The following is a 27,323-nucleotide window of genomic DNA, read 5'->3' on the forward strand; positions in this document are numbered from 1 at the left end:
CTGGGCATCCAGAGGCAAACGTCGATCGCTCTGATGAAACCACATGGCCCACCGTGGGGCTGCTGCTTTTCCCCACATCAGACGGGCTTTCCCCAGGGGTCACACATTCTCCATCAGCCCACATGGATCATGATTTATTATGCAGCACATTCCCTGTCCTTGGACAGTTAGGCTGTTTCCAATTTGTGAACTTTTTTTTTTTAAGTAGGCTCCACACCCAGGGTGGGGCTTGAACTCACAACCTTGAGATCGAGAGTCGCAGGTGCTACCACGTGAGCCAGCCAGGTGCCCCTCAGATGATTTTCTTGAGACTAGACTCCTGGAGATAGACGGGCCAGGCTGTGTGGACGCTGGGAGTCCGGCCTTGAGACCCTCCCCTCGTGCCCAGCCTTATTCACACCATCTCAGCGGTGTGAGAAGCTCTCTCCAGTCCTGTTGTGCAACTCTGTATGTCCCATTGTTTTCCTTTTTGCTTTCCCCTCTGGCCAGCCCTGAAAAGCAGGGAGAAATCATTAGCCTCACTTTCTGCTGGAGGGACTGGGGCTCAGCAGTGAATAGCCTTCAGGTTGGAGGTGGGGCCACAGTCTCCCTGTGGAAGGCTGCAAGGGGGATCACTAGCTCCCTCATTCCTTCATGCACTGTTCCAGGTGCAAGAGACTTGGCCACAGCTGCCCCAACATGCCCTCCCCTGCTCCTGGGGTGCCAGTGAGAAAGATGTAAGACAAGTGCCAGATGGTGTCGTGAGATGGTAAATGCCAAGACAGAAATCAGGCCACAAGGCAACGTGGGAGTGAGGGCTGTTCTCTCTGAAGAGACGATGAAGCCGGCCCTACTGGGGTAGGTGTTCAAGGTGGTGGAAACAGCAAGGGCAGACGCCTTGCATTTGGAACAACCTTATGGCATTAACTTCCAGAAACAGATGGCAGAAAGCAGGTCGCTGAGGGGACAGTGGAAATGAGGCTGGAATGGAAACACACTAGATGTGCTCTAGAGGGAGTGACCAGCAAGTGCAAAGGCCCTGGGGCAGAGACCTGCTGGGTATCTCCAGGAACATTGTGAAGGCCAGTGTAGCTGGGGTGGGGTGGAATGGAGAAGAGGAGAGGATGGGGAAGTGCGCAGGAAGGAAGGCTGGAAGCCACGCCTCAGGCCAGGGAGCCCCTTTCTCCTCTCTTCTCCTTTTACCTTCTATTCTGGCCCAGGCCCACATACCGGAGCAGGGCTGGGACTTGTCAGTGGGCAGGAAAGGGCTTGGCCTGGGAATCCCTTCTCCACACCTACTGTGTGCTGGGGACTCTGCAGAGCTCTGGGCTCACATTAGGTCTCCCCATCCGGGTACCCTTCTGGGAGAAAACAGGCCTGAGTGTCAGGCTTTGAATGCACACCTATCTGAGCTCATAAGGGGCTGTCCCCAGGAGCTGAGAAGGCCATAGACTGGACCTGGTCCCTACCCTCTCCTGGTCTCATGCCTTTCCACCCTCTCAGACCTGACATCCTTTTAAAATAACATTTAGTCTCCTGAAGTGGATTCACAAGTAATATCACCAGCCTACACACAGAGTTTTAAAAAATCAGGGCGCCCAGGTGGTACAGTCGGTTAAGCCTCTGGCTCTTGGTTTCAGTTCAGGTCTGATCTCAGGGTGGTGAGATCAAGCCCCGCGCCTGGCTCCATGCTCAGTGCAGTCTGCTTGGGTTTCTCTCTCCCTCTCCCTTGGCCCCTGCCCCTGCCCCTGCTCCCTCTCTCTCTCTCTCTCAAATAAATAAATAAATAAATAAATCTTTAAACAAAAAATCAACGCAAAGCTCCAACTACATTATAAAAGCAAGAAAGGAAAGGAATTTATAAAGTGATGCACATTTCAGGGTGTAAATGCTGGCCCAAGTCCCCCAGAAGGGGGGTGGCCAGGGGTCTGCCCAGATGCTCAGTTCCTGGAGGGTCAGAGCCCCAAATGCAGCCTGACTCCCAGTCTCTGCTGACAGGGACGCGGTTTTCCCAAGCAGGGTGCAATTCTTGGTCTATTTCCAAACGAAGCAGGACCGGATACCTTCAGCTATGGCTCAGCTGCGTTCCTGGCAATTCCATGTTTGTTCACACTGGGCTAAAAGTCCGACGTGTCCATACAAGAAACGGAGTGAAGCCCCGCCTGGGAGAATTGTAATGGGCCTCTTCTCTCCCGGAATGTTGCAGGCGCAGGAGTGGGGAGGGCCCAGGCCTCAGGATTGCCACACCCCAGTCCCCAGTCTCCACCCGACTGGATTCCGATCCCTGTCCTTCAGACAACCAGACACCACCCTGCAAAACGCTACACCCTCCGAAATGCCTCCAGGGGAGGGCCGCTCTGCTGACGGTTGATCTCAGTTATTGACCTTATTGAACTGGCTTTAAAAATAACCTTTAAGTTTCTTTATTACATTTCACTTAAGGCGTGACAGGGCCCTAAATCCTGCGGTCCTCTGGCCCCTCCCTTGTTCCTCTGCACCTGCCCTCCGCGGTCCAGCAGGGGAGGGTGCTGAGGCCGAACCTGGGCCCTCCCTTCCTCGCACGGCGTTCCTCCCCGCACAAGGGAGGGTTAGTGGTCCCGGTTTACAGCTGAGGAGGGCCAGCCAGCACCCAGTCGCGGCTGCGCAGGTGGGACCTGGCTTCCCTTCCCTCTGTCTGGTGCCCACCCCCAGACCCGCTGGCTTTACCAGCTCCTGTCCACAGAGCTCCTGATGGCAGAGTTTTAATTATGTGGGTTCTGTCAACAGTACATGAATTCCACTGGCATCACTGCACTTAGAAATTAATAGCAACTCACAGAGTACAGTACATGCTCTTTGCTTTTCTAAAGACGTTGGGGGTGTGTGTGTGTTTTAATCGATTGATGCAACAAACATGTATTGAATAGCTACCTCGTGCCAAGCTTAGTGCTGGGTCCTGGGTCTGCATCGTAGAAAAGGAAATTCTACGTATAAAATTTTAACAATCAGCCTATTTAACCCTCGCAACGACCTGTCATTTGCCCCATTCTATAGATTGGGAAGACAGAAGCGCAACGAGGTGAGGCGATTTGCTGCTCGTGAAAGTCATGCCGCCCAGAAAGTGCGACTCGTGGGACGTGAGGTCTGTCCTCGTGAGCCTTGAGTGAGCGCCTACTGGGTGCAGCCGGCCACCACAAATAAACGGCTGGCCTTACACTGTAATTATAGAGAGAAGTTTCAGAGAACTGGGTAAGGTTCATGAACCGCACGTGAAAACGGACTTCCAACAGGTCATAAGTAAAAAATGTCCACAAACTTGAAAAACCTAGAAAACCTGGGGCGGACCCGCTACGGAAGTTGTCGAAGAGCTCCACACATCCTAACAAAAAGCACAAAAACTAATACACCTTATTTATGAGAAACAAAAACTCCTCTAAGCTTGCTTGTTAATTCCCTGCCTCATCACTCTGTCTACTCTTTTAGTGATAAGGGGGGGTCGGGCAGATCGCAACTCCCAGGCATCCCGCAAAGTAGGCGGGTCACCTTAGGGGCAACCTTTACCCGCTCAAAAATTCGTCTCACATTAGCAGTGAGGATTCGGGCGTCACCCCGAATCGTTATTTTCCTTACTCATAAGTTTAAGGCATAAGGACTTACACGTGTTACTTACTGGGTAATGAATCCCACGCTCATTAGCCCTACGGTGAGTACCAGAGTGGACCGCTGAATCAAGAGCCCAGTTCCTTTGCAGTTTATCTTATTCATTTAGTTATTTGCTTATGTCGCTTTCCATTTTATTTCTTCGTCTGGGTAGAACCGGGAACGGTAGGTCCGCCGACCGCCGTATGCAGATAGGAAGCTGGCGTCGCAAAGGCTCACGGGAGCTCCCCGCCCCTTCCGGTTTCTGCCTGGTTTGAGCTGTCGCGAGAGTTTGTCGGCCGTACGCCGGAAGCAGCTATTTGCTCCGTAGCGGCCGAAGGGGCGGGCTCGAGGGCCGAGGGAGTCTAAGCTGCTCGCGGCTCGTTCGGTGGTGCAAGATGGCGGACATCTCCCTGGACGAGCTCATCCGGAAGCGCGGGGCTGCGACGAAGGGGCGGTGAGCGGCCTTTTTTACCTCCGGGGCTCAGGATCCGTGGCCTAGCGGGGCTCGGGGCGGGGGAGGGAGCGACCCGGGAGCGACGCGGAGTGCCGTCTGCGCCCGCCCCTTGCCGCAGCCGCGCTCCTCATTGGCCCGGCCCCGCCGCCGCCGCGGGCCCGGCCGTTCGGACGTCCACACTGGCTGGAAGCGCCGTCGCTCTGGGGAAGCCGGCGGGGCTGCTGGCCGCGACGGCGGCGAGGCCCGAGCGCTCAGTTCGTGGGAGCGGCCCGGGGAGGTTGGGGGGAGGGTGGGCGTCCCGCAGAGGGAGGGGCTGCCCCCGGGGGGAGGGGTCCGGAAGGTGTCCCCGGCTCAGCCCCCTCCCCTGGGAAGACAGGCCGTCGGGTCCCGCTGCTCCACCATCTCCGCGCGGCCTTAGAGTTAGGACGAGTGAAGTTTAGCGGGGAAGTGACTTGCTCAGACTCTGCCTGTTACCGTCGAAGCTGAGACCCAGACCTTAACTTCCAAATCCTGCGTGCGCTTCCCGGCTCCGCCACCTCTATTAACACTCGCCTCAGTTGCGCGGCGTTTCAAGTTCTCTAAGCGCTTTCGTGTAACTACCGTCCCATTTGCTCTTTTCGCAACCGTACCGGCCAGGTATTAATATTTTCCCCATTTTGCAGATGGCGAGCTTGAGGCCGGGAGAAGTAGAGTGAGTGACTTGCCCGAGGCCATGAAGAGCTGAGAGTTGGGGCTGAGTGCCCTAAAGAGAGTTGGCTGAGTTGGCCTCAGGTTTGGGCAAAAAAAACCCAGGTGGGACTGGAGGTTAGAGCTTCTTGATGGTTGTAGCTCCCAGTTGTCGGAGAAGACTGTTCTGGATCTGAGTGAGGAGAAGATTTGCGGTGATGTGCCCCCAAATTTCTTCTGGACCCTTAAATATTGTTAGTCATTTCCAGCTGTATGAGCTCCGGTTCACCTGTATGAAGAAGTGGGAAGGCCGCCAGTAGTTCTCCAGCACACACTGCATTAGTTCATATGTCTTTGTAAACAGGCTGTAAAGATGTTAGATACTGTTTTCTCAAACGTCATTCACTTAGCAGATATTTACTAATACCTCCTGAGTTCAGAAGCTAGAAAACATCTTTCTGTTGCTAACTGAAATGTATCCCCCCACCCCCAGCTCTCATATCCACTGCACCTGACGCCACCATGTAATTCACCAGCCAGCGCTTCACCTGGGTTCTGGTTCATAACAGGCACACAGGAAGCATTAATTTGCTCAGCCATTCTCTGTGAGTAGTTCTGTCCTGGGTCTTCCCTCTAATAACTGGTGTGGAATTGGTGCTGCATCCTTTGGCCGTTTTTAAGTCTGTCTGGGTTTTATAGGTTTGCTGGACAGTGGCTGAACGAGCCAGCTTTCCAGACCATGCTCTTTCTGCAGTCACTCCCCTCAGTTCCTGACTGCAGGCGGTCTGTACTGTCTGTTGGGTCTGTACTTTCTTGGTGCCCATGTGTGCAGAGTCTGGTGTTGGGCATTGGGTGGGATCCATGGGATGAACGGGGACTGTGCAACCAGGCAGACGTGGTGCCCTAGTGGGCCTGTTGGGGTTCTGTGCCTCCCTGGCAAGAGGACTTCTGAGCTGGCCCATTTCCTCATTTGTAGTAATGGTTCCTGGCCAGTGGTTGAGGAATTTAAGTATGAGAATATAAAAATGTGTATTTTAAAGTTTGTACCAGGTAGTAAGTGTTCAGCAAATGATGGCTATTGTGGATCTTTAAAGAGTAGAAGCCCAAACCCCTCCCCCAATGGGGGGGGCGTAGGTAAGCATTGGAGCCGCAGAGTCAAACTGAAGTTTCGATTCCCTTCTCTCGCTTTCCACATAATGTTTTTGGTTGTTGGTTTTTTTTAAGATTTTATTTGAGAGTGAGAGTGCATGTAACACAAGAGGGGGGAAGGTCAGGGAGAAGCGGATGCCCTGCTAAACAGGGAGCCCAATGCGGGGCTCGATCCCAGGACTCTGAGATCATGATCTCAGCCGAAGGCAGACGCTTAACTGACTGAGCCCCCCAGGCGCCCCTCCACATGATCTTACGCAAGTTACCTAACTATTCCATACCTCTCTCGTTTATAAAATGTAGATAATATTTATTTTGTTAGATGATTATTTAGACTAAGTGAATTAATATATCTAAAGTACTTTAAAAGTATCTGATGGTTCTAAGTGTTCAGCAGATGTTAGCTATCATCATCATTATTGAAGGCTTTTAAATAACGAAGTAACATTCCAATTTTGTGTGAGAATTTGTGAGAGAATATCGCCTTGCTATTACGTGAAAGTTGGACCGGGGGAATGTGCAGACAGAGACTGCACACTAGCTTGGCCCGCATGCTGTGTTTGGATTAAACCTTGTGGAAGCTTCGGTTTTCTTTTACTTGCAAAGCCAGTGAATACTGCATCCAGGGCATCCCTGTCAAGAACCGAAAGGTCTAAGCTAATTTCAGTGAACAGCTGTCATTTTCTGCAGTAACTATATCCTGTCTTACATGGTTCCTGGAAGAACTCTGCCCTTCCTGGGAACCATGGAATGGCATTGCATGGAGGTCCCCGGGAGAACTTTGTGCTTGATCATTTAAGTAGAACCAATGATCTCCAAAAACTTTCTTCCTCTTAGTGAAAATAGCAAAAGAACCCCGGATGTGTAAATAACGTGTTTCCCCACAGGTCGTGGAATGTGCTTGTTCTTTAGAGAAGCCATCCTGTTTTGTGTCCGTCACACCTTGTAAGTCAAGAACGGGGTCGTTATCATTATTATTACCTGGCCCCCCAGTTAATCGTCTAAATGTTTTCCGTGATTAATGTGAAAACAGAGAAAGGGAGAGTTTTGAGTGGTACTTCACTCAGCCATGGTGAGGCGCTGTCCTTCCCCATGCCCAGCGCAGCTCTGGTGACTTCAGTTGCCTGAGACCCATGGATGAGTCTCCCCAGAACAGCACAGGGCACCAACTGTAGTGCCAGCCTGTTCCTGTTGGTTTTTTCCAGAAGCTGTGAGCGTACTGCTGGTCAGGTTGGCAGAGTCGCCCACAAGGGTTTGATTTGTTGGGCTCTCAGATGTTAGCTGTCTGTCCACTGGCACCGCCTAGTTAGAGAAGGTTCATCTCCGGTGGGAGGCAGCCTTCGTGGGAAGGCTGGACCGTGAGCATGGTGGGGTTGAGCAGCTCTGGCCCGGATGCCCTGCCAAGGGAGTCGTTGGAGCCATGGGGAAAGGGGTTGGTCAGCTTTTCAGTTCAGGCCAGGGCTCTGGTCCTGGTACTCATTGGTTGTGTCCTTGTTGAAATAAGAGAAAGGAAAGGTAGACCTAAAGCAGAGAGGAGGAAAATTACTTGTTATGTAACTTGGAGGGGAAGAAATAGGATTGAAAACATCTGCACAGGACCCTCTTGGAGGGTAGGGGTTGGTGTCTTGTTTGCCTGTATCTGTAAAGCACCGAGTTCAGGACTGACTCTCCGTAACAGAATCAAACTGTGTTTTCTCCTCGTAAAGGTGGCCTCAGCACACGTTAACTAACCCAGAGACCCAGTGGATTAAAGTCCGCTTTATAGTAATAATAATCCGGGGCTCCCCTCAAGGGCCTGAACCCTTCAGACTAGACATCTGTCCAGAGCCAGCTCTGGTCGGGGACTGGCGGAGAGCGCTAGGTTCCAGTGGGGGCCCTGGCCCTCTCCCCCACAGCGCTCTTCCCAGGACCCCGTGGAGCACCTAGCGGGGCCCTGCCACCAGGGCGGGGGGTGTATCGTTTCGGTGCGGCCGGCTGGGGCAGTGCAGAGACTCGTTCCAAACCTCCTGTGCCTCTCTGCCAGCATTGACTGAGGCCCGAAGTGCAGAATGTGTTTCAGGAACATCAGATAGTGTGCAGTGGGAGGTGAGGCTGCAGGCAGGAGCTGGGGCCAGACCAGAGGCTCTGCTGAGGGGTTGGGCTTTGTGAGGGAGCCCTCGGCAGTCCTTGGAACAGGAGGGTAACACCACGAACTCTGTGTTTTGGAGACCCACTCCTAGCAGGAGTGTTTATTTGAAAAATTCCTGATGACTAATGCCTGCCTTGTACCCAGCGCTGCTGCCTGCTGGGATGAATAGCCGTCTTTTCATGCAAGAGGAGGAGCAGCGATTATAAAAAGCCTGAACACTGAAGCCCCTAAAGCTGTTCATGAAAGGAGTTGAAAGAACTGGTGTAACCGGGAACTGAATGCCTCGAATGGAGGGGAAGTGGCCTACGCACGCTCCTGCACCCCAGCCACATCCCCTCCCTCCCCCACGTGGACCTGTTGTGCTGTTCAGATAGAGAAAAAAGACCAGCGCAAGGCACCTGGGCCGTCTTTCTGGCCAGACCAGCAGTGTGGTCTGTGGGTTCCGAGTGGGCCCACTGGGCCGTCCTCGGTGGGTGTGCGCTCACCCTCTGGCCGCCAGAACGTGTGCTGTGACCCTGGGTGACGGGGTCCTAAGCCGTTCCTTAGCCTGGGGACAGTATGCCCCCCAAACTCTTCAAGTTCTGGTCGTGGTTTTTGACCCATGCTTCGGTTATATATGACTAGATACGGGCAAGTCCCGTGCGGCCTTCTGCGGGACCTCATCTGTGAACTGGATTACAGTCTCATTCTCACAGTTGGGAGGGTGAGAAGAGGATGTCCAGGGGGGCCCTGTAGGGCTCTTGACACTTAGTGGGTGCTCAGGATGGGAAAGCTCTTGGAGCCTTTTTTCATCCACCAGGCGAGGAGATGCCGGGTGTACCCCAGAGAGGCCCCTCGTGCTGGTGGGAGATGCGGGTTTGGAGGCAGACCCTGTGGTTCCGCACAGTAAGGGCCTCAGCCGCAGTTGTGTCCAGGGATCGACTGCCCCAGGGAGGGCACGGACCGCAGAAGTGCTGAGGGGGCAGTGAGGGAATGCTCTTGAGGGCAGGGCGCTGCAAGCTGTGGGCCGTGGGCCGCGGTGGGCACTGTTCACGTGACTTGGGGCCCGCTCGGCTCTTCCCAAGCCCGCTGGGCCTCCTCTAAGCCCTCTCACAGCCATACGGGGGTCTGATTGTGTGCGGCGTCCCCAGAGACTTGGTCCTTCCCCTCCTGGAGCAGGAGTGCTCCTACCATGCTCTTTTTGGTGACTTGATCCCAGCCCAAGGCGTCTGGCTTCAGAGAGGTCCCATGCATAGTACGTGAATGGTTTTATCTGGAGGGCTCTTCACTAATGCTGGTTTCGTCCGGATCTGGACAGTAAATGTTGATCAAAATCCTTTTCCCCAGTTTTTTTTTTTTTTTTTTATAATACACCTTTTTTTTTTTAAAAGATTTTATTAATTTATTTAACAGAGATAGAGACAGCCAGCGAGAGAGGGAACACAAGCAGGGGGAGTGGGAGAGGAAGAAGCAGCCTCCCAGCTGAGGAGCCTGATGTGGGGCTCGATCCCAGAACGACAGGATCATGCCCTGAGCTGAAGGCAGATGCGTAATGACTGCACCACCCAGGCGCCCCCTTTTCCCCAGTTTTATGAGTAGGCCTTCAGTAGTAGTTCCTGGTCTGAACTGATAGCTTGTTGCATTTCTCTGATGGGCATCATCAGCAGATGTAGGGAGCGGAGAGCATTAAAAAAAAAAACAACAACAGCAGGGTTCCCTCACCTGCTAGTTGGTCCTGGGGATAGGCCTTTATTAGGAAGTTTGTGTGCCCTCCAGAAATTCCAGGGGCCTCTCAAGCAGCTGTGGGTTTCAGCAGCACTACAGAGCATAGCCCCACTATTGTCAAAGCCTCGCAGACCATGAAACCAAGGGTGGGCCTTTCCAGGGGCGGGTGGGTGCTGTCTGCCACACGCACCCATTTCCCGCTCCCTAATTGTGCTTACTGAACTCCCTAAACACCCCATTCCTTTTGGCCTTGCTTTTTTTTTTTTTTTTTTTTTTTTTTAATCCACTCCTTTATAGGAGAAAATAGGACAGGGACCAGCAAGTAGGGCACCTCCCGCCCCTACCTTAAACGTAATCTGACCAATTCTGTAAATGACCCTTGCTCTCTCTCTCCCACCCAGTTCTTGTGTAGACCCACTGGAAAGTATTTAAATCCTAAAGTAATTTGCTGTTTTTCAAAGAAAAACGGTCTGTGCATCACTGCCTTCGGCAGTCTTGTGGACTGGAGGCGGCCGGTGTTTGCACTGGCCAGAGGATAACAAGATGACGGTCTGGATTTGCCTTTACTGGTACCTCGGGTGTGCTCCTGCTGTCAGCACAGGAGCTGGTGGGCAGTCTCCCTGCAGTCAGTTGGGGGCAGGTGAGGCAGTAGGCGCATCTGCTGAGTTGCCCAGGGTGCAGGAGGCCTCGGGGGAAGGCTGGACACAGATGTGGGAAACCATAGAGGAACTTGTTTGTTCGGTACAGTTTTGCCTTCTGACACTAGGTCAGAGATTCTGAACTCTGCTGTCATCCAGGATCACCTGTGGGGTCAAGAATGCAGATGCCCAGGCCCTCACCTGGATTTTAGATTCAGTAGCTGTGGGGTGGGGTCTGGACAGCTGTGGTTTTAAGCGGTTCCTCAGGAGTTTCTAATGCTCAGCCAGGGTTCAACACCACTTACAAAGCACTGGGCCCATTCTCCCCCTTTCCAGTCCAGTGGGGAAGGGAAAACAAGCAGATGTGGATATAGGCACAAAGGAGGGTTGTCCTGGAAGAATCAGAGAGGGACGGTTCCCCAAGAGGAGATGTTGCCTTGGGAGCCGGAGTCCCCGAGCAGGGCACCCGCTGTTCGAGTAGTGGTGGCAGCTGGAGCAGAGAGGCCTTGTGGTGTGGTGGGCAGGTGGGGCGAGGGAGCGACCTGCAGACCCCAGGAAGGACTTGGACTTGTACTTTCCTCGCAAGCCACCGAAGGGCCAACAGAGGAACCCCACAAGCAAATGGGCCTGTTTAATGGAGTTTAGTTCATTTCCAGTCTTACCAGTTTCTGAATTTGGCATTCTTGGTGGTGGTGGTGAGTGTGATAAATACATACTTGGTTTTGGGGCGCCTGGGTGGCTCAGTCGTGAAGCGTCTGCCTTCGGCTTGGGTCATGATCCCAGGGTCCTGGGATCAAGCCCCACATCAGGCTCCCTGCTCGGTGAGCCTGCTTCTCCCTCTCCCTGCTGCTCCCCCTGCTTGTGCTCGCGCGCTCTCTCTCTCTCTGTCAAGTAAATAAATAAAAATCTTATAAAAAAAAATTTATAGTCTTATCCCTGGTTTCTGGCACACAGTTCCTAAAACTCATGGGAGTTTCCTGAGTTATAAGGGTAGTAGGGGCATCTTTTGTTCTAATGAGGAGTTGCCTGATGGGCCCCTGGATAGCTTCAGGACGGGGGCTGGTTGCCAGAAAGACCTTGGCAGGATTAGTTGGAACTTGGAGCCCTACCCCACTCCCCACCCCACAACCTCCAGGGAGGGGAGAGGGGCTGGAGATTGAGTCAGTCATCAATGGCCAGTGATTCAGTCAACCTTGCTTACATAATGGAACCTCCTTAAAACCCCCTATACAATGGAATTTGGGGAGCTTCTGGGTTGGCGAACACAGTTACATGCTGGGAGGGTGGTGCACCCAGAGAGAACATGGAAACTTCACACCTCTTCCCCTGTACCGCACGTCTCTCTTCCATTTGACTGTTTCTGGATTGTATCCTTTACAATAAACTGATAATAGTAAATAAACTGTTTTTGCTGAGTTCTGTGAGCCATTCTAGCAAACTCTCGAACTTGGGGGGGGTGGGTCCCCTCAATTTTTGTTAGTCTATCAAAAGTGTGGGAAGCCCAGGACTTGGGACTGACGTCCGAAGTGAGGGGAGTCTCGTGGGATAGCCCGTAACCTGTGGGGTGTGCGCCGACTCTGGGTAGTAGTGTCAGAATTGAATTGTAGGACACCCAGTTGGTGTCCAGAGAGTCCAAGAACAGTTGATGTGAGGGAAACACCCACACCTTTGGTGTTTGGAAACAATTCAGTGACTGTTTTTGTTTTCTGTCAAGTCCTTGTGTCTTCAGTCTGTTAGTGGGCTAGCTCCTGCTCCCAGCCCGGGGTGGGGGGCTGTCTGCCGGCACCGGAGGCCTGGGCTGCCAGGAGCCGGCTGGACACCCTTTGGTAATCATTTCCTCTCCAAGCCCATTAGGCCCACCTCACAGGGTGCTGAGGGGGTGACAGAGCACGACCGTGGAAGAGCTTTGGAAACTGAAGTTGCTCTTCAGATGTGTGGGATTGGGATATTTGGGGGATATGCTTTTTTTTTTTTTTTTTTGACTAATGTCATTTGTAGGTTATTGTCCCTAATGGTGTCTCAGAACACCTGGTCTAGGGAGCAAAACAGTCTTACCTAAGTGACAGAAACCACCAGGCCATTCTTCCTGATTTTCTTTTCAAGGCAAAGTTAAAAGCCATAAACTGGGAGAGAAGTTTCAACATAGGTTTACCTGTTTCCCCAGACCGCGAGCAGATTTCTGGTTTCTCCAGGAACCCCCCTGTTCGCAGTATTACGACAGCTCTGCTTCCACGGGCTGCTGTTGATTACCCAGATCTGCTCAATACTGCAATTTTTTCTTGCAGTCTCCATGCCAGACCAGGAGTCGGAGGTGTTCGGTCTCGTGTTGGGATCCAGCAGAGCCTCCTCAGCCAGCCGGCCCGCACGGCCACCTTCCAGCAGAGGTTTGACGCCCGGCAGAAGATTGGTCTCGCGGACGCCCGGCTGAAGCTGGGGGTGAAGGATGCCCGGGAAAAGCTTTTGCAGAAAGATGCTCGGTTCCGGATCAAAGGGAAAGTGCAGGATGCCAGAGAGATGCTGAACTCGCGCAAGCAGCAGAGCGCGGCGCCCCAGAAGCCCCGCCCGGTGGCCGATGCCCGCGAGAAGATCAGCTTGAAGCGGAATCCCCCAGCCACCTTCGTGAGCCCCCCCATTGGGACCGTGACCCCTGCCCTGAAGCTCACCAAAACCATCCAGGTAGGTGTGGCTCTTGCCCGCTTTCCTGGGGAGCCAGGAACAAGTGTAGGTTCAGGCAGGGAGCGGGGGCCAGGAGTGATGGGGCAAACGGCAGTTCTCCCGAGGGTTTGTATGGTAACCGGATGGGAGAGGCGAGGTTTTGATCCAGTTTTATGGAGGAGAAAAGGGGCTTCAGAAAAAGTAAGTGACTTTCTGCAGTGAGCCAGCGATGCAGGGAAGAGAGGGGAAAGGACGAAATGCTTGTGGGGCGTGTGCTCAGTGGCCAGCGCTTCACACACAGGACCTTATTTATCTCTCCCTGCAATTCAGGGACCATCGCCCCAGTTTTTAAAAGACTCTTGGGCTCAGGGATGTGAATTATTGTGCCCAGAGTTAACATAGCCGTCAGTGGGAGGCCCAGGGGAGGACCTGGCCCCCCGTCCAGGCCCTGGCCGCTTGCACAGCTGCCGAAGGAAACGAAAACAGTATTAATGTTCACAGTGACTTCGGTAACAGGAGCAGCAGCAGCTGCGAACATTTATTGAGCCAGGTTCGTTGAGCAAGATAAGGCTTTCTGTCACTCCTGCTTTGGGCACGAGGCGCCCTGGAGGTTACCACGGGCCTCAACTGAGTGCCACCGTATTTCAAGTTCAGTGACTCCTTTCTCATGGAGAACACGTGTGGACCCCCTGGGATGGATCATGGTCTCTTTGTGTTTCTAGGTTCCCCAGCAGAAGGCCATGGCACCACTCCACACCCATCCTGCTGGAATGAGGATCAATGTTGTCAATAACCACCCGGCCAAACAGGTGAGAGAGCAAGAACGTGTGTATGTGGGCATGAGTGTATGCGTGCAGTGTGTACGTGTAAACGTGCATGCACTCTCATGAGCTCCGCTGGGTGGATTAACTGAGCCCTGGCCCGAGGTTCCCAGTGTGAAGAATTGGAGGGGATTACATTTGGCTTTTTGCAGTTTATGAGTTTTTTTTTATTTTTTCAAAGATTTATTTATTTTAGAGAGTGTGTGCGAATGGGGGAAGGGGCAGAGGGAGAGGGAGAGAGAGAACCCAAGTAGATCCCCTGTCTGGCACGGAGCCCACAACCCTGAGATCGCGACCTGAGCCAAAACCAAGTGTCAGATGCTCAACCAGCTGAGCCACCCAGGAGCCCCTGCAGTTGATGAGTTAAAAAAAAAGGGGGGGGGCGCCTGCGTGGCACAGCGGTTAAGCGTCTGCCTTCGGCTCAGGGCGTGATCCCGGCGTTATGGGATCGAGCCTCACATCAGGCTCTTCCTCTATGAGCCTGCTTCTTCCTCTCCCACTCCCCCTGCTGTGTTCCCTCTCTCGCTGGCTGTCTCTCTGTCAAATAAATAAATAAAAATCTTAAAAAAAAAAAACTTACAGTGGTGGTGGGTATATAAGGGGCAGAGAGGCAAATTGAGTGTCTTCTATTTTTTGTTATTAAAGCAGTATGTGCAAAAAAAATTAGTATATGCTTAATATAGAATATTTGCAAAATAGAGAAAGAATCAAAAGGAAAAAGTTACTCATGCTCCTGCTCTCCAGAGCCAACTGCTGTTGAAATTCTGCCCTGGCTCCTTTCTCTTTTTTTGGTTTTTTGTTTTTAAGCGTCATTATTGTTTAGTTAATGCCCTAGTTGGAGTTGTGTGTGTGTTATTATATTATTATCTAATTCTGTGTTCTTCTATTTTACTTTATAATTTAAGCACTTCTGTGATTCACATTTACTCTAAACGTTTTTAATAACTGCATAATCCATTGGTTGATGTTCCAGTTAGAGGCATTTCCCTCTAATTCTCACTGTTAGAAATCCTTCCGTGAACATCGTTGTGGCTCAAGCTCTTTCTGGGGTTTGGCTGTATTTCTGTAGGCCAGACTGCCGAGGATGCACTTTCTAAACCAAGATTATAAACACCTGTTTTAAGGTGTTTCTAGGTGTTGCCCGCTTACGGAAAGGTAATTCTCGTGGACCTGGAGGTTGCAGCGCTTTTGTTGGGCCCTTGTGGGTAGCGAGCCGGCCTGTGAGGATGTGACTCCCAGGCCAGTCTCCCCTGTGGCCCCTTCTCCCTCCAGCAGCCAGCTCCACGGGTCTTGCTGTTCTTGCCCCAAATGTCCTTTGAGGGACCGCAGGCCACTTTAGCTTTTCTTGGTTTCTTTTCAGAACGTATATGATTTGGAGGAAGATGATGACCCTGTAGCTCCTGTTCCTAGTAAACAGATGAAATTTGCAGCCTCGGGCGGCTTTCTCCACCACGTGGTAAGGCGTTTTATGTTTTATCAGGTGGATGGGAGAGCTGGTGGGGAGTACGGCCTTTCAATTCAGAAATATTTCTTCGTGTGGGTCAGAAGATTTGCAGAAGTGCTGATGCAGTCCCTGGTTTATACGCGCTGAGAGCACGGTGTCCCGGGCTGTGCTCGGGGCACCACGGCTAGTGAACTGCAGAGCTGCGACCTCTGGTTGCTGTTTGAGACCCTGCACGGGGAACGTGAGATCCCAGAGGAGGGAATCGCATTTTCTTTCCCTTGAAAGGGCAGGATGTTCTGCGTGTTCCCTTCCCTCCGTCGTCAGCAGCTCCGGCCCCATTCTTGATACCGGATCCCCTCAGTCGGTGTGTTAGCTGGAGTAAGCAGGGCCTTGCACGTGCGCTCCACCGGGGGCAGCCTGCACGCCAGGCAAGCTGGCCAGACTAGGCTGCTGGGTAGATCCCATGCAGAGAAGGAGTGAGAGCGGTATCTGGGACCATCAGGGTGGCCAGAAGCAGTAGGTATAGCCCATGTCAGGGAGGGCAGCCAGGGGCACCCAAGCCAAGTGCCTTTGTTTGGCCTTCAGAGACCCAAAGACTCTTTTTGTCATTGCGTTGAATGTGGACCAATTTCCTGGTTACCGCTGAAGTACTTAAAGTGCTGCGTGAAGCCGAATGGTGCCGATTTGTTACAAGGGGCTGAGCCTTTGCACTGGGTTGAACTGCTAAGGTCTGCTACCAAGGGAGGGGTCAGCTGGCTCAGTTCCTGGCTCCCTTGACTTGAAAGAATGCGGTATTTGTGTTAACTAACTTAAGATTCCTCTTTGCTCCTACCTGGTAAGGTGGGTGCTGTTATTCTGTCATACAGGTGAGGGACCAAGCACAGAGAGATTAAGATGTTTTCCGTATCCCCAGCTTATAAATAGCAGATCTAAGAGTCAGGCTTATGCAGTCGGCCTCCCGGGCTGCATGTATCATACTGTGCTGGCTGTCGGTAATCAGAAAGTAGCTTGAGAAACGTGGGGTCCTGCATGAGGCGGACATTTTGTTTGATTTGGAGAAACTGGTGAAGCAGCTCTGCCCCACACTCGGCCTCTGCGGCTGCTGCATCCCTCCCTCCTTCTGGAGTCAGCACCTGGCAGGCACTGTTTGAAATCAGCAAGGCCACCTGCCACTTCAGCCTCATCCATCCTTTTCCTCAGACACATGCGTACCAAGGAGTTTCCTGGTTTATATTTCCAAGGGACCACATCCCGGCTTAGGGGGAGCAGGGGAGGGAGGGAACCGTCTGTGCTGGTCTGCACGGCCGACTCTGCCAGCATGTCCTTCACAGTCTGGGAGCCGATCAAGCCAGGGCTGTGCATGGTGCCTTTGTGTGGCAGAAACAAGGACCAAGAAGCTGGGAGTCTGGACCTTCTGAAGAGTGGGTTCTTCTGCCAGGCCAACTCAGAGTGGATGATCGGCCCATTGTGATAGAAACCTATCTGGGAATGAACTTGACTCTAAGCTTTTGGCCTTCTGATTGGCCCCAAGTTGTAGGGTTTTCATAAAATCTCAGTGGTCTGGGTAGGTCTGTGGCTCCAGGTCAGGCCTGCGGGGAAGTTTCTTACGAGGGGCTTCCTGCACTGGAGCGTGGCTTCTGTAAGCATGTGGGCAGACCGCGTGTCTCTCCCCTCCCGCCCCTCCCTTGGGGGAAGTCACTGGCAGCCTTTTTGGCTCCAGATCTCTAATGGAGTTGGGGAGCTGGGAGGCCTTGGGGGTAGGGGTTGTCAGCCCCGTAGGGCTTGTCTCTTACCTTCTCTCTAGCGTCACAGATTCCTGTCTGCCTCTTTGTTTAGGCCGGACTGAGCAGTTCCAAGTTCTCCATGTCCAAGGCCCTCCCGCTCACCAAAGTGGTTCAGAATGATGCATACACTGCTCCTGCCCTCCCCTCCTCTGTTCGGACAAAAGCCTTGACCAGCATGTCTCGGACACTAGTGAACAAGGAGGAGCCCCCCAAAGAGCTGCCGTCTGCTGAGGTAAGGTGAAGGAGAGGGAGCGACCGCCCCCGCTGAGAGCCGGCCTGTGCTGGGGGGGCAGTGTGTTGTGTGACCCTGTTGCGTCCTCACAGCACTTCCGTGAGGTGGGCGTTACCACCGCCATTTTACAAATGAGCAAACCAAGCCTCAGTGACCTCTGCCCTCCACATGCTTGCGGGCAAGTTGGGGAAAGCGAGCTGCAGACGGAGCAACTCGTGATAGACCAGTGGTCTGCCTGAGGAGAGCTGCTGGGAGCTCTGAGGAAAGAGCATTTGATTCTCCTGGGCAAGTCGGGAAGGCTTTAAGGAGAAAGTGTCACCTGAGCTGGGTGGGTCTTGACACGGGATTGGCATTCCATGCAGAGGCTCAGAGGCCTGTGAGTGTCGGGCATATCTCGGAGCTGATGAGAGTTTCGGGCCCTGAGCGTCGTGGTGGGGCACGATTGTGACAGGCTCTCTAGGGGGCTTTCCTCTGCGCCCTCCTGGTCACTCGCCGGGAGTGCGTGCTGCTGCTGAGTGCGGAGCTGCTGTCTGATTCTGCTCTTGTCTGGCAGCCTGTCCTCAGCCCTTTGGAAGGCACCAAGATGACCGTGAACAATCTACACCCTCGAGTCACGGAGGAAGACATCGTGGTGAGTACTGTGTCCTTCCAGAATTTTAGATCTCAAACCACGTCTGTGTCAAGGGGCCCCAAGACCACCCCCCCCCTCCCAGGTTCACTGATTCCCTAGGACTCATGGGACTTCTCATAGAGTCATGTGAGGGCTGAGGTTTATTACAGGATACAGAGCAAAATCAGCAAAGGGAAAGGCTCGTGGGGCAGAGGCTGGGGGAATCCAGGTGCAAATTTCTGGATTTCTCCCTGAGTGGAGTCACACAGAATGCACCTTATTCCCCCTAGCAACGATGTGTGATGCGTGAAACCAGGGAACTCATTACAGACTCAGTGCCCAGGGTCTTTACAATGAACTAGTTGTGTGGGCACTCTGCCCCTGTACACCAGCATTCCAGACTCCCAGGGCAGAAGCAGGTGCTCAGCACCAACCACGCTGTTTGCATAGATTAGGCTCAGTGAGCCAGTCTTACACCAATTTAGGGTGGTGGGAGCCCTCCCCAGTTCCAGGTTGCCAGACACCAGCCAAGATCCAGCCTTGGAAGCAGATCTTTCAAAAGATAGCAGTCAGGCTGGCTGTGTTAACCCTGTTCTTCACAGCATTAAACCAGGGCCAGGGCATGGTGCTGGATGGGTCTCGAGTGGGATCCTCTAGTCCCGTGGTTCACAGCCCTGTGGTTCCTGGTGATTCCAGGGTAAAGGGAATGAGATAGATTGGTGTTATCTGGTAGTTGGCCCCTCTGTATTGCCCTGGTCTGTCCTGTCCCGCCCTTAGCCACGGGCAAAATCTAAAGCTCGTAAGGACAGGGCCAAATGCAGCCAGGACTTCTCTTCTACCTTACTTTCATGTAGGCACCAAAAAAACCTGCTATTAATCTGAGGTCCAGGTGCCCTTTCTACTGTGAACTGTCAGATGACAGAAGGCACGCACCCGGACTCCAGGCTCTCTCTGCAGCTGGGTTTCGGGTTCCGTAACAGCCCATAAGGGCCACCTCGTTTGACAGTGGTTTTAATTATGAAACACCAGTGCTGTGTGATAGCTTTGAGAAGTTAAGCAGGCTCGCCAGCAAATGGTAACGCAATGGGCACTGTAGCCTACTTTGTCTAATAGTTCACAAGGTAATAGAGAGTTAAAACACATTTTTTCCCTGACTCTGCAGGTAGTAGTAGCTGCCACTTACCGAGCACGTACTGTGTGGCAGTACTCTGTAGGCAGGAAGATACAGAGTAGGGGGAGCTGCCCGCCTGTGGTGAGCACGGAAAGCGACCGCGGCAGAAGCCGCCCTCCTCCTTTCCCCACATGGGTAATGTTTAGAGAACAACAGTAATAAAATTGGGGTCACACTTAGTATTCAGTTCCATATCTTTGTTTTGGTATTTAACATTTTCCACTTTATCATGAAAAACACATTATTTCCGTGACCTCTTCAGAAACCTTGCGAAGGGAGTCGCAGGTGAGGACATGGCGTGGCTGCTGGCCGGCGTCTGTGCTCCGTCTCCACATTGTCTTCCTTCTCCGGCCTCCCCTCCTGCCCTGTACAATGAGGCGGGGGCGTCAGGGGACACACGCCTACGGAGCACTGCCCTACAAATGCCTCCAGTTGAGCTTTCGGCAGCCCCGGGAGGAAGGCGAAGCCATTCCTTTTTTTTTTTTCTTTTCTTTTTTTTTTTTTTCCAGAAGAGCAGACTCGTTGTCAGAAAGGTTGAACGACTTGCAGGCTCCCTGGGGCCATGTTAACCCCTGCCTTTAATGAGCCTGCGCGTTCCCGCACATCACTGGGCCGCAGAGAAATTCTGTAACCTTTATCCTTGTGGAGAAAGTGGGTGCCGAAGCAGGAAAACTTTGGGGGTGCCTTGCTGAAGGACACGGGGACTCCAGGGCAGACCCGTTTCTGGCTGCCAGCTCGGCTTGTCCCCTTACCTGGTCCCACATCAAGAGGCCTGCGGATGTCCCAAGGACACCCTAAAACAGCGCCTCCCGAAATCCTGGGCATATTCAGCTGGAGTGCAGCTGCCGGTCTACTCAGAGCTCTTTGGGGTGTGTGGACGGCAGGCAGGCAGGATAAGGGCCCTAAAGTCTACAACCCTAATCCCTCCTGTTCTTTGCAGGAGCTTTTCTGTGTGTGTGGAGCCCTCAAAAGGGCTCGGCTGGTCCATCCTGGCGTAGCAGAGGTGGTCTTTGTGAAGAAGGACGATGCCATTACTGCATATAAGAAGTATAACAACAGGTGTTTGGACGGTAAGTCAGGGAGAAAGCAGCCACCTCACCTTCCTACTGCTCACTGTGGGGCAGCAGGCCTTAGAGCGAGGCCTTCCTCTGAGCTGGGTGGGAGGACTCCTGGCACATCGTCCGTCTGGATGGAAGGTTTCCTGCGCACCAAGAACAGACGAGCGTGTGCAGTCCCCTGAGCTGCCTGTTTTACAGGGCCCTGGCTTGTCACCCAGCCCTAGGACTTCAGTCTAGTAAGCAGAGAAACACCATTTCTCCACGGCTGCTTCTCTTAAGAGGTCCTCCCGGGGAAACCAAAAGTCCTAGCCGCGTGCTCCCCGATGTTGGTCTGATCACTGCTCGGACACAGGTTCCTCAAAGGTCTGAAGCCTTGTCTAACGGTTGTCAGCCCCTGGGTGAGCGCTGCTCCTCAGGAGTAAGCTGCTCATTTTCCTGGGCTCCGAGTCACATGGTCTGTGTCAGGAGGGCCTGTGGAGAGCAGGTCTGTCTGGTGCCCCTTCCGTCTGCTGATTAGTTCTTTCAGTGTTTACTGAGGACCGTTGTGGCCCAGGGACCCGAGCTAGAGATGCAGACACTAATGTAACACCGTCACTGGGGCTTTGATTTGCGTGTCCCTGCTGGTGAGTGATGCTGAGTGTCTTTCGTGTGCGTAGTCACCTATGTCTTGGAGAAATGTCTATTTGGACTCTTTGCCCAATTTTTTAATTAATTTTAAAAGAATTCTTTTTTTTTTTTTTTTTTTTTTTTTTTTAAGAATTCTTTATATATTCTTGGGGCGCCTGGGTGGTTCAGTCGTTAAGCGTCTGCCTTCGGCTCAGGGTGTGATCCCGGCGTTTGGGGGATCGAGCCCCACATCAGGCTCCTCCACTGGAAGCCTGCTTCTTTCTCTCCCACTCCCCCTGCTTGTGTTCCCTCTCTCGCTGGCTGTCTCTATCTCTGTCAAATAAATAAATAGAATCTTAAAAAAAAAAAAAAAAAGAATTCTTTATATATTCTTAATTTGTCTCTTACCAGATAACTGATTTGCCAGTATTTTCTCCCATTCTGTAGGTTGTCTTCCCCTCTTCCTTTTGATCTATGCATTTACAGCTGGGTATTTTTCTCTTAGCAGTGCTTTAGCTGCATGCCATGAATTTTGGTATGTTGTGTCTTTATTTCCACTCATCTCAAAGTATTTTCTGAATTCCCTTGTGATTTCTTCTTTGACCCATTGGTTATTTAGAATTGTTTTGTTTAATTTCCATGTATTGGTGAATTTGCCAAATTTCCTTCTGTTCCATGAGTGTTTAAGGAGAGTGTGTATTTTGCTGCTGGTAGATGTCGGTTAGGTCTAGTTAGTTCATAATGTTTGACTCTTCCCTTTCCTTGTTGATCTTCTGCCTGGTGGTTCTAGCCATTACTAAAAGCGAAGTATTGAAATCATCATCTATGATTGTTTATTTCTTTCAGTTGTGTTAGTTTTGCTTTGTGTATCTGAGGGTCTGATGTTAGTTGTATATTTGTATGCGTATGTGTTAGCTGTATGTATGTTTATGACTGCTTTCTCTCCTGGGGGACTGACCCTTTGACCATTGCAAAATGACCTTTGTCTCAGGGCGCCTGCGTGGTTCAGTTGTTAAGCATCAGCTCTTGGTTTCGCCTCAGGTCATGATCTCGCGGTAGTGGGAGTGAGCTTGTTGAGCTCCGAGCTCTGTGTGGAATCTGCTCATGATTCTTTCTGCCTCTCCTCCCCGCCCCCCTCTCTACTCATGTGTGTGTGTGCGCGCACGTACTCTTTTTCTCTCTAAAATAAAATCTTATAAAACAAAACAGTGACCTCTGTCTCTACATAACATTTTTTAAAGTCTATTTTGTCTAATATTAGTATAGCGACTTTAGCTTTCCTAGGGTTGCTGTTTGGGTGATATATCTTTTTCTATCCTTATACTTTCAACCCTTTGCACCTTTGACACTAAGGCGTGTCTATAGATAGCATATTGTTGGATCTTTCTTTTCTTTTTTTAATCCAGTGTGACCATCTCTGCCTTTTGGTTGGGTTATTTAATCCATTCCCATTTAATGTAGCTTTTTTTTTTTTTTTTTTTTAAAGATTTTATTTATTTGGCAGAGCACGAGTGAGAGCACAAGCAGGGGGAGCAGCAGGCAGAGGGAGAGGGAGAAGCAGGCTCCCCGCTGAGCAAGGAGCCTGATGCGGGACTCAGTCACCAGACCTTGGGGTTATGACCTGAGCCGAAGGCAGATGCTTCACTGACTGAGCCACCCAGGCGTCCCATTTTTCACTGTAATTTTTGAGTCACTCCCTTAATGGCTGTTGAAGGGTTTACAGGGTATATTGTAGCTCACCAGAATCTATTTCAGATACATGTTAAATTAATTCCAGTGAGGTATTAGAAGTGTTACCCCTATATGGCTCCATTCCCCGTCCCCCTTTTTCTGTGCTACAATTGCTGTACTTCTCACATGGTGTGTAGCATAGCCGAGCAGTCAGTGCTTGGAGCAGTTAATCTTCACAGACCAAGTGGAAGCCTGTGTGTTCACTTTTGAATTTTTTCTTTTTTTTTTTTTTTTTTTAAAGATTTTGTTTACTTGTCAGAGAGCTCAAGCAAGGGGAGTGGCAGGCAGAGGGCGAGGTAGGCTCCCTCTGAGCAAGGAGCCTGATGCGGGACTCGATCCCAGGACCCTGGAATCATGGGATCATGACCTGAGCCGACACTTAATCAGCTGAGCCACCCAGGCGCCCTTGAATTTTTTTTTCGCTTAGTTTCGTTGCATAAACATTTTCCTTTACCACCTCACAAATGAGTTTAGACAGTCACGCTGAGTTCACATTCTCCCTTCCTTCAGCTCTCCTCTCCTGCTCGAAGTGAGGTCTGGGGGCGCCTGGGTGGCTCAGTCGTTAAGCATCTGCTTTCGGCTCAGGGCGTGATCCTGGCGATCTGGGATCGAGCCCCGCATCAGGCTACTCTGCGGGAAGCCTGTTTCTTCCTCTCCCACTCCCCCTGCTTGTGTTCCCTCTCTCACTGGCTGTCTCTGGCTGTCAAATAAATAAAATCTTTAAAAAAAAGAAAAAAAAGAAGTGAGGTCTGTTGCCACTTTGCTTTTTGGTGCCATCCCTTGCTGAGGTTTCATGGACTTCATACCCTAGAGTTCCCAAAGCCTGGCAACCCCATCCCCTGTTCCCTGTCCCCCTTCCTGGAGCCAGAGCTGCCAGCAGTGGGGGCTTTGACCCCCTGGTGATGGAGGTGGAGCCCTTGTCCTTTTGTCTCATCGCAGAGTCTTTTCTTTTTTGGTTTTTCAGGGCAACCCATGAAGTGCAACCTTCACATGAATGGGAACGTTATCACCTCAGACCAGCCCATCCTGCTGTAAGTTCCAAAGGCAGCAGTGCTGGGGGGCCGGTGCCGGGGGCCGGGTGGAGCTTTTCTCCTTGCTTACTCCGTGGGATTCTCTTCATCCTGCGGAGAAACGGGCCTGCGTCAGCGCTTTCCTCTCTCCCATTTCCTCTGCGCTGATGGCAGGCGGACCGTCGGGGTGCTGCGTTGTGTAGGGTGACCTGCCGTTTCTGCAGGGGATTGACTGCACGGGGCTAGCGTTCAGACCTCGTTCTCAGCTTTATAATGTAGAAATGCCTGCGAAGAGAGTGGAAAGCAGGCCAGCTGTGTCTCTGTGCGCTGTGGGCACCATCCAAGTGAATGGGAGACGCCCCTCCTCATCCGGGACGCTGGCGGAGGTGGTGCCTGCCGCCGGCCCTTGTTTATGACACACACCTGCGTGCGCGTGCCTGGCCCAGACTGAGGCTGTTGTGGAGCCTGAGATGCGTGAACTGTAGGTTGGCAGGATGTCCTTTTGTAGACAAGGAGGTAGAACCTCAGGAAGATACTAGACTTGCCAGGGTGGGTGGGGCAGGCGGACTTTGCAAGTTAGAAAGACCAGAATTTGAGACTCAGATATTGAATTGTCTGAGTTGGACAAGTGTTTTAAGCTGCATTCCAGGAATAAGTTGGATTCTGGAAAATGTAGATTTTATGACCTCGTACGTTTGGGAGCCTTTGGGCTAAATAGAGTGAAGTCAGTTCCTTGACTTCCAGACTTCTCCAGATATGTAACAAACTGATGTGTAGGTGACCGTGTCATGGGCATGCAGCGTTTCCTGAAGTTAAAATCCCAGATCACTATGCGCTGCATTTCGGTTTTGTCCTCTGCAGATAAAAAAATGATGGATTTGGTACAAAATGTCATGAGATCAGGGGCTACAGAAAGCATTGTGTTCAGCACTTAGCTTTCATAACAGAAACGGTGGGTTCCCTCCCTATCTGAGGGAAAACTGACAGGGATTTTGACTTTTCTCTGCTCTCCACAGACGGCTGAGTGACAGCCCCTCAGTGAAGAAGGAGGGTGAGCTGCCTCGCAGGGTGAATTCTACCGCCTCATCCAGCCCCCCTGCCGAAGTGGACCCTGACACCATCCTGAAAGCGCTCTTCAAGTCTTCAGGGGCCTCCGTGACTACACAGCCCACAGAATTCAAAATCAAACTTTGAATGGGTGGGGGGTGAGGCAGCCGGGAGCCGGGGGCAGAGGAGGGTGGCTCTGTTTCCTAGAGCAAAGCTTGTGACCAATGGGCCGTCGGACTGGAGGCCCCTGAGCGCGGTAGAGTCGCCGGGGGTAGAGCGCTTCCTCACTGGACGGGACCCACCTTTCTGTGTTGTGTTCTGCCCTGTGCTCTTCTGTACGTTAACATTTCGTGTAGTCTGTTTTTTCTCCCTCCACCTCATCACCAAGGTAGGCTTGTGTTGCTCAGAGTGTCTCTCCCCTCATCTCAGCCCCAGACTGATTTCTTGTCTGAAAATGGTACCCTAGGTTCTCTGGATGGCTTTCTTGTGGCCCCATGGAATGCAGGGCAGGGGCCTCTGTGAAGGACACTTTTTTCTCTGGGAGGCAATGCCTCCCTTCCTCTTTTTTAAACTTTCAGACGAAGTGGGGAGTGGGAACCCCTGCCCTCCTGGGGGAAGCCAGGTCGTTCAAGAGCTGCAGTGCTCACCTGCCTGATCATCGCAGGTGGCCTGGGCGGGGATCGGGCCACAGCCCTCCTGTCCTCTCACCACGATCGGCTCTAGACAGTGTTGTGGTGTGGAGAGGGCCGTGTGGCAAGGGTAGGTGAGGCTGCCGCTCTGCTGGGAAAAGCATTCCCAGCCCTTGCTGTGCTGTCTCCAGCGGCTCAGTCCGTTCTCGAGTTGACGTTTTCCCTCTCCTTGCGTCCTGCTGTGTGCCCCGCCGCCCCCCCAGCTCTCAGCCTTCCGCGTCTTGTTGCCAGGAGGGGCGTGCATCGTCAGCCCTTCCAGTTTTCACCGGGCATGGCGCTCGTCACACCTGGTTTGGGTGTAAATGTCAGCTCTCCGCTAGTTGCATTTGTTTTTAAAGGTCTGCCTCTTGTTCTGTGACACTGAGGGTCTGGGGGATTATTTGGATGGGAGAGGTTAGTTTGCTCCTGGCTCTTCTTTTCTGGCCTCAGATGCCTGCAGGACAGTAGGGATGCTGAGAGAGGCACAGATCCGGCTGCCACTGAGGGGCGCTGTTCCCAGGATTGTGACTGACCCGTCTGTCCATGACCAGAGGGGTCTTTGCCTGCCTTGGCAGTGAAGGGCGCAGGGAGTGCCGGGTGGTAGGGAGGGCGTGGAGAGAGCGGAGCAGCCCTTCCAGGTGAGCTGGTAGGCTCTTCCCTCAGCGTGGTTCCAGGTGGTGGGGGCAGAACTGTAGCCCCCAGGGGCAGCCCCTGAATAGCAGGACAGCAGGACTCCACAGGCCTCCTCGGTCTCCTGCCGCCTTGTTGGGACTGCAGAGGGGATCCAGGCTGGCAGAGCCGGAGCAGGTTGGGCCGCAGGGCTCGGGGGGCTGAACGGAATGAGTAGCAAGCGAGTGCTGTGACAGGCGTGAGTCTAGAAAGTAGAGGGCGCCTGAGACACTAAGAGCCTTCCGTGGCCTGCTTGGGACCAGCCCAGTGAAGAAAAATCTGGAAACCCATGTTTCCAGAGTTCTGTCTGTAAGCAGGAAGGACCCAGGCTTTGAACACCGCTCAGTCCCCCAGCTCTAAGGCTGCTCAGGCCTTGGAAGTCAGTGGAAGGTACCCGATGGTGCTCCGCCTTCTGGTTCTTTGAAGAATGCTGCTTTCGTTCCCTTGTTCCCTTTCCCCCTTTGAACAGGTGCAAACTTAGTTCTTCTCAGCAGCTGGAAGACATTCCTCCTACACTTTCCCCTTCCTGATCCATGAGAGCACCTACAAGGCAGTAGGACCTGGCTTCTCAGGTTCTGGGGGTAGTGGGATCACTGCTTGGACTCTGCTTCAAGTAGGGATGATAAGTATCCTGCCTGCATGGCTTTCCCCTCCTCCCCCCCGCCCCCGGTCCCGTGCCAGGCTGCTCTGGCGTTCACAGAGTTCATTGAGCCCCGCCGCAGCCTCCCGGCCGTCTGGACCCTGTCCGTTGGATAGCCGTATGGTACATTGCAGGGTGGAGCCTGTTTGCCTCCCCTGCTCTACAGGGTGTCGTCATGGGAAATGGAAGAGAAGGTGGTGGGCCGATGCTTGCGTCCCTCTCCACCTCCCACCCCTCCGCATTCCTCATGTGTATCTCTTGTTGAAAAGGAGAGGAAGAGACATTAAGGGATGGAGGAGACTGTATGTTACTTACCCATTTCTGAATAAAGATTTGTTATTCCTACCTTTGAACTGTTCTTTCTTAAAGGATTCTAAGTGACCTTGTAGGGCTTGGCACTAGAAAACAGGAATTTGCCTCTGCTTTCCTACTCACCAGCTACGATCTTGGGGCAGTTCCTCACAGGACTTGCTGAACCCCAGTCTCCGTGGCGAGGATGTGAGCATTAATGTCTGTGAAGTACCTGGCACAGTAGCTCAGTATGTCCTGGGCCTGAAGTGCCTCACCAGGTAGTAAGCAAGCATGGTCAGCTCCAACGTAGAACTAGGTCTATTCATAGGGAACAGGAGAGCCTGAATTTTGCCTTGGTTTGAAGACATCAGATTGATGGGTGAAATTTCTTAGATCAGTGATGCGTTAGGAAAAAATGTGTTGATGGTTTTTGTGTGTGTGGTGAAATACACATAAAATTTACCATCTTTGTACACTTGAGTGGCATTAAATACAGCCCCATTGTGCAACTGACCACCCTCCATCGCTGTAACCCTTCATCTTGCAG

General features: G+C 52.3%; 1 protein-coding gene and 1 non-coding gene across 2 annotated transcripts; one reads left to right on the forward strand and one right to left on the reverse strand.

Annotated features, from left to right (window-relative positions):
* Positions 1–3,455: 3,455 nt before the first annotated feature.
* On the reverse strand, positions 3,456–3,605 carry LOC123780981 (U12 minor spliceosomal RNA). Its single transcript, XR_006776572.2, has one exon. It is a non-coding gene; the product is annotated as a U12 minor spliceosomal RNA (small nuclear RNA).
* Positions 3,606–3,921: 316 nt separating this feature from the next.
* On the forward strand, positions 3,922–26,830 carry POLDIP3 (DNA polymerase delta interacting protein 3). Its single transcript, XM_045779471.2, has 9 exons — positions 3,922–4,054; positions 12,625–13,015; positions 13,717–13,803; positions 15,176–15,271; positions 17,096–17,275; positions 17,829–17,906; positions 19,997–20,126; positions 23,416–23,482; positions 24,478–26,830. The coding sequence occupies exons 1-9, from the start codon at positions 3,996–3,998 to the stop codon at positions 24,653–24,655; spliced, it is 1,266 nt and encodes a 421-aa protein (XP_045635427.1). The 5' UTR covers positions 3,922–3,995; the 3' UTR covers positions 24,656–26,830.
* Positions 26,831–27,323: the final 493 nt, after the last annotated feature.

This window comes from Ursus americanus, chromosome 17 (genome assembly GCF_024610735.1).
Source record: "Ursus americanus isolate L20-20 chromosome 17, mUrsAme1.1.p, whole genome shotgun sequence".
Classification (NCBI taxonomy): Eukaryota; Metazoa; Chordata; class Mammalia; order Carnivora; family Ursidae; genus Ursus; species Ursus americanus.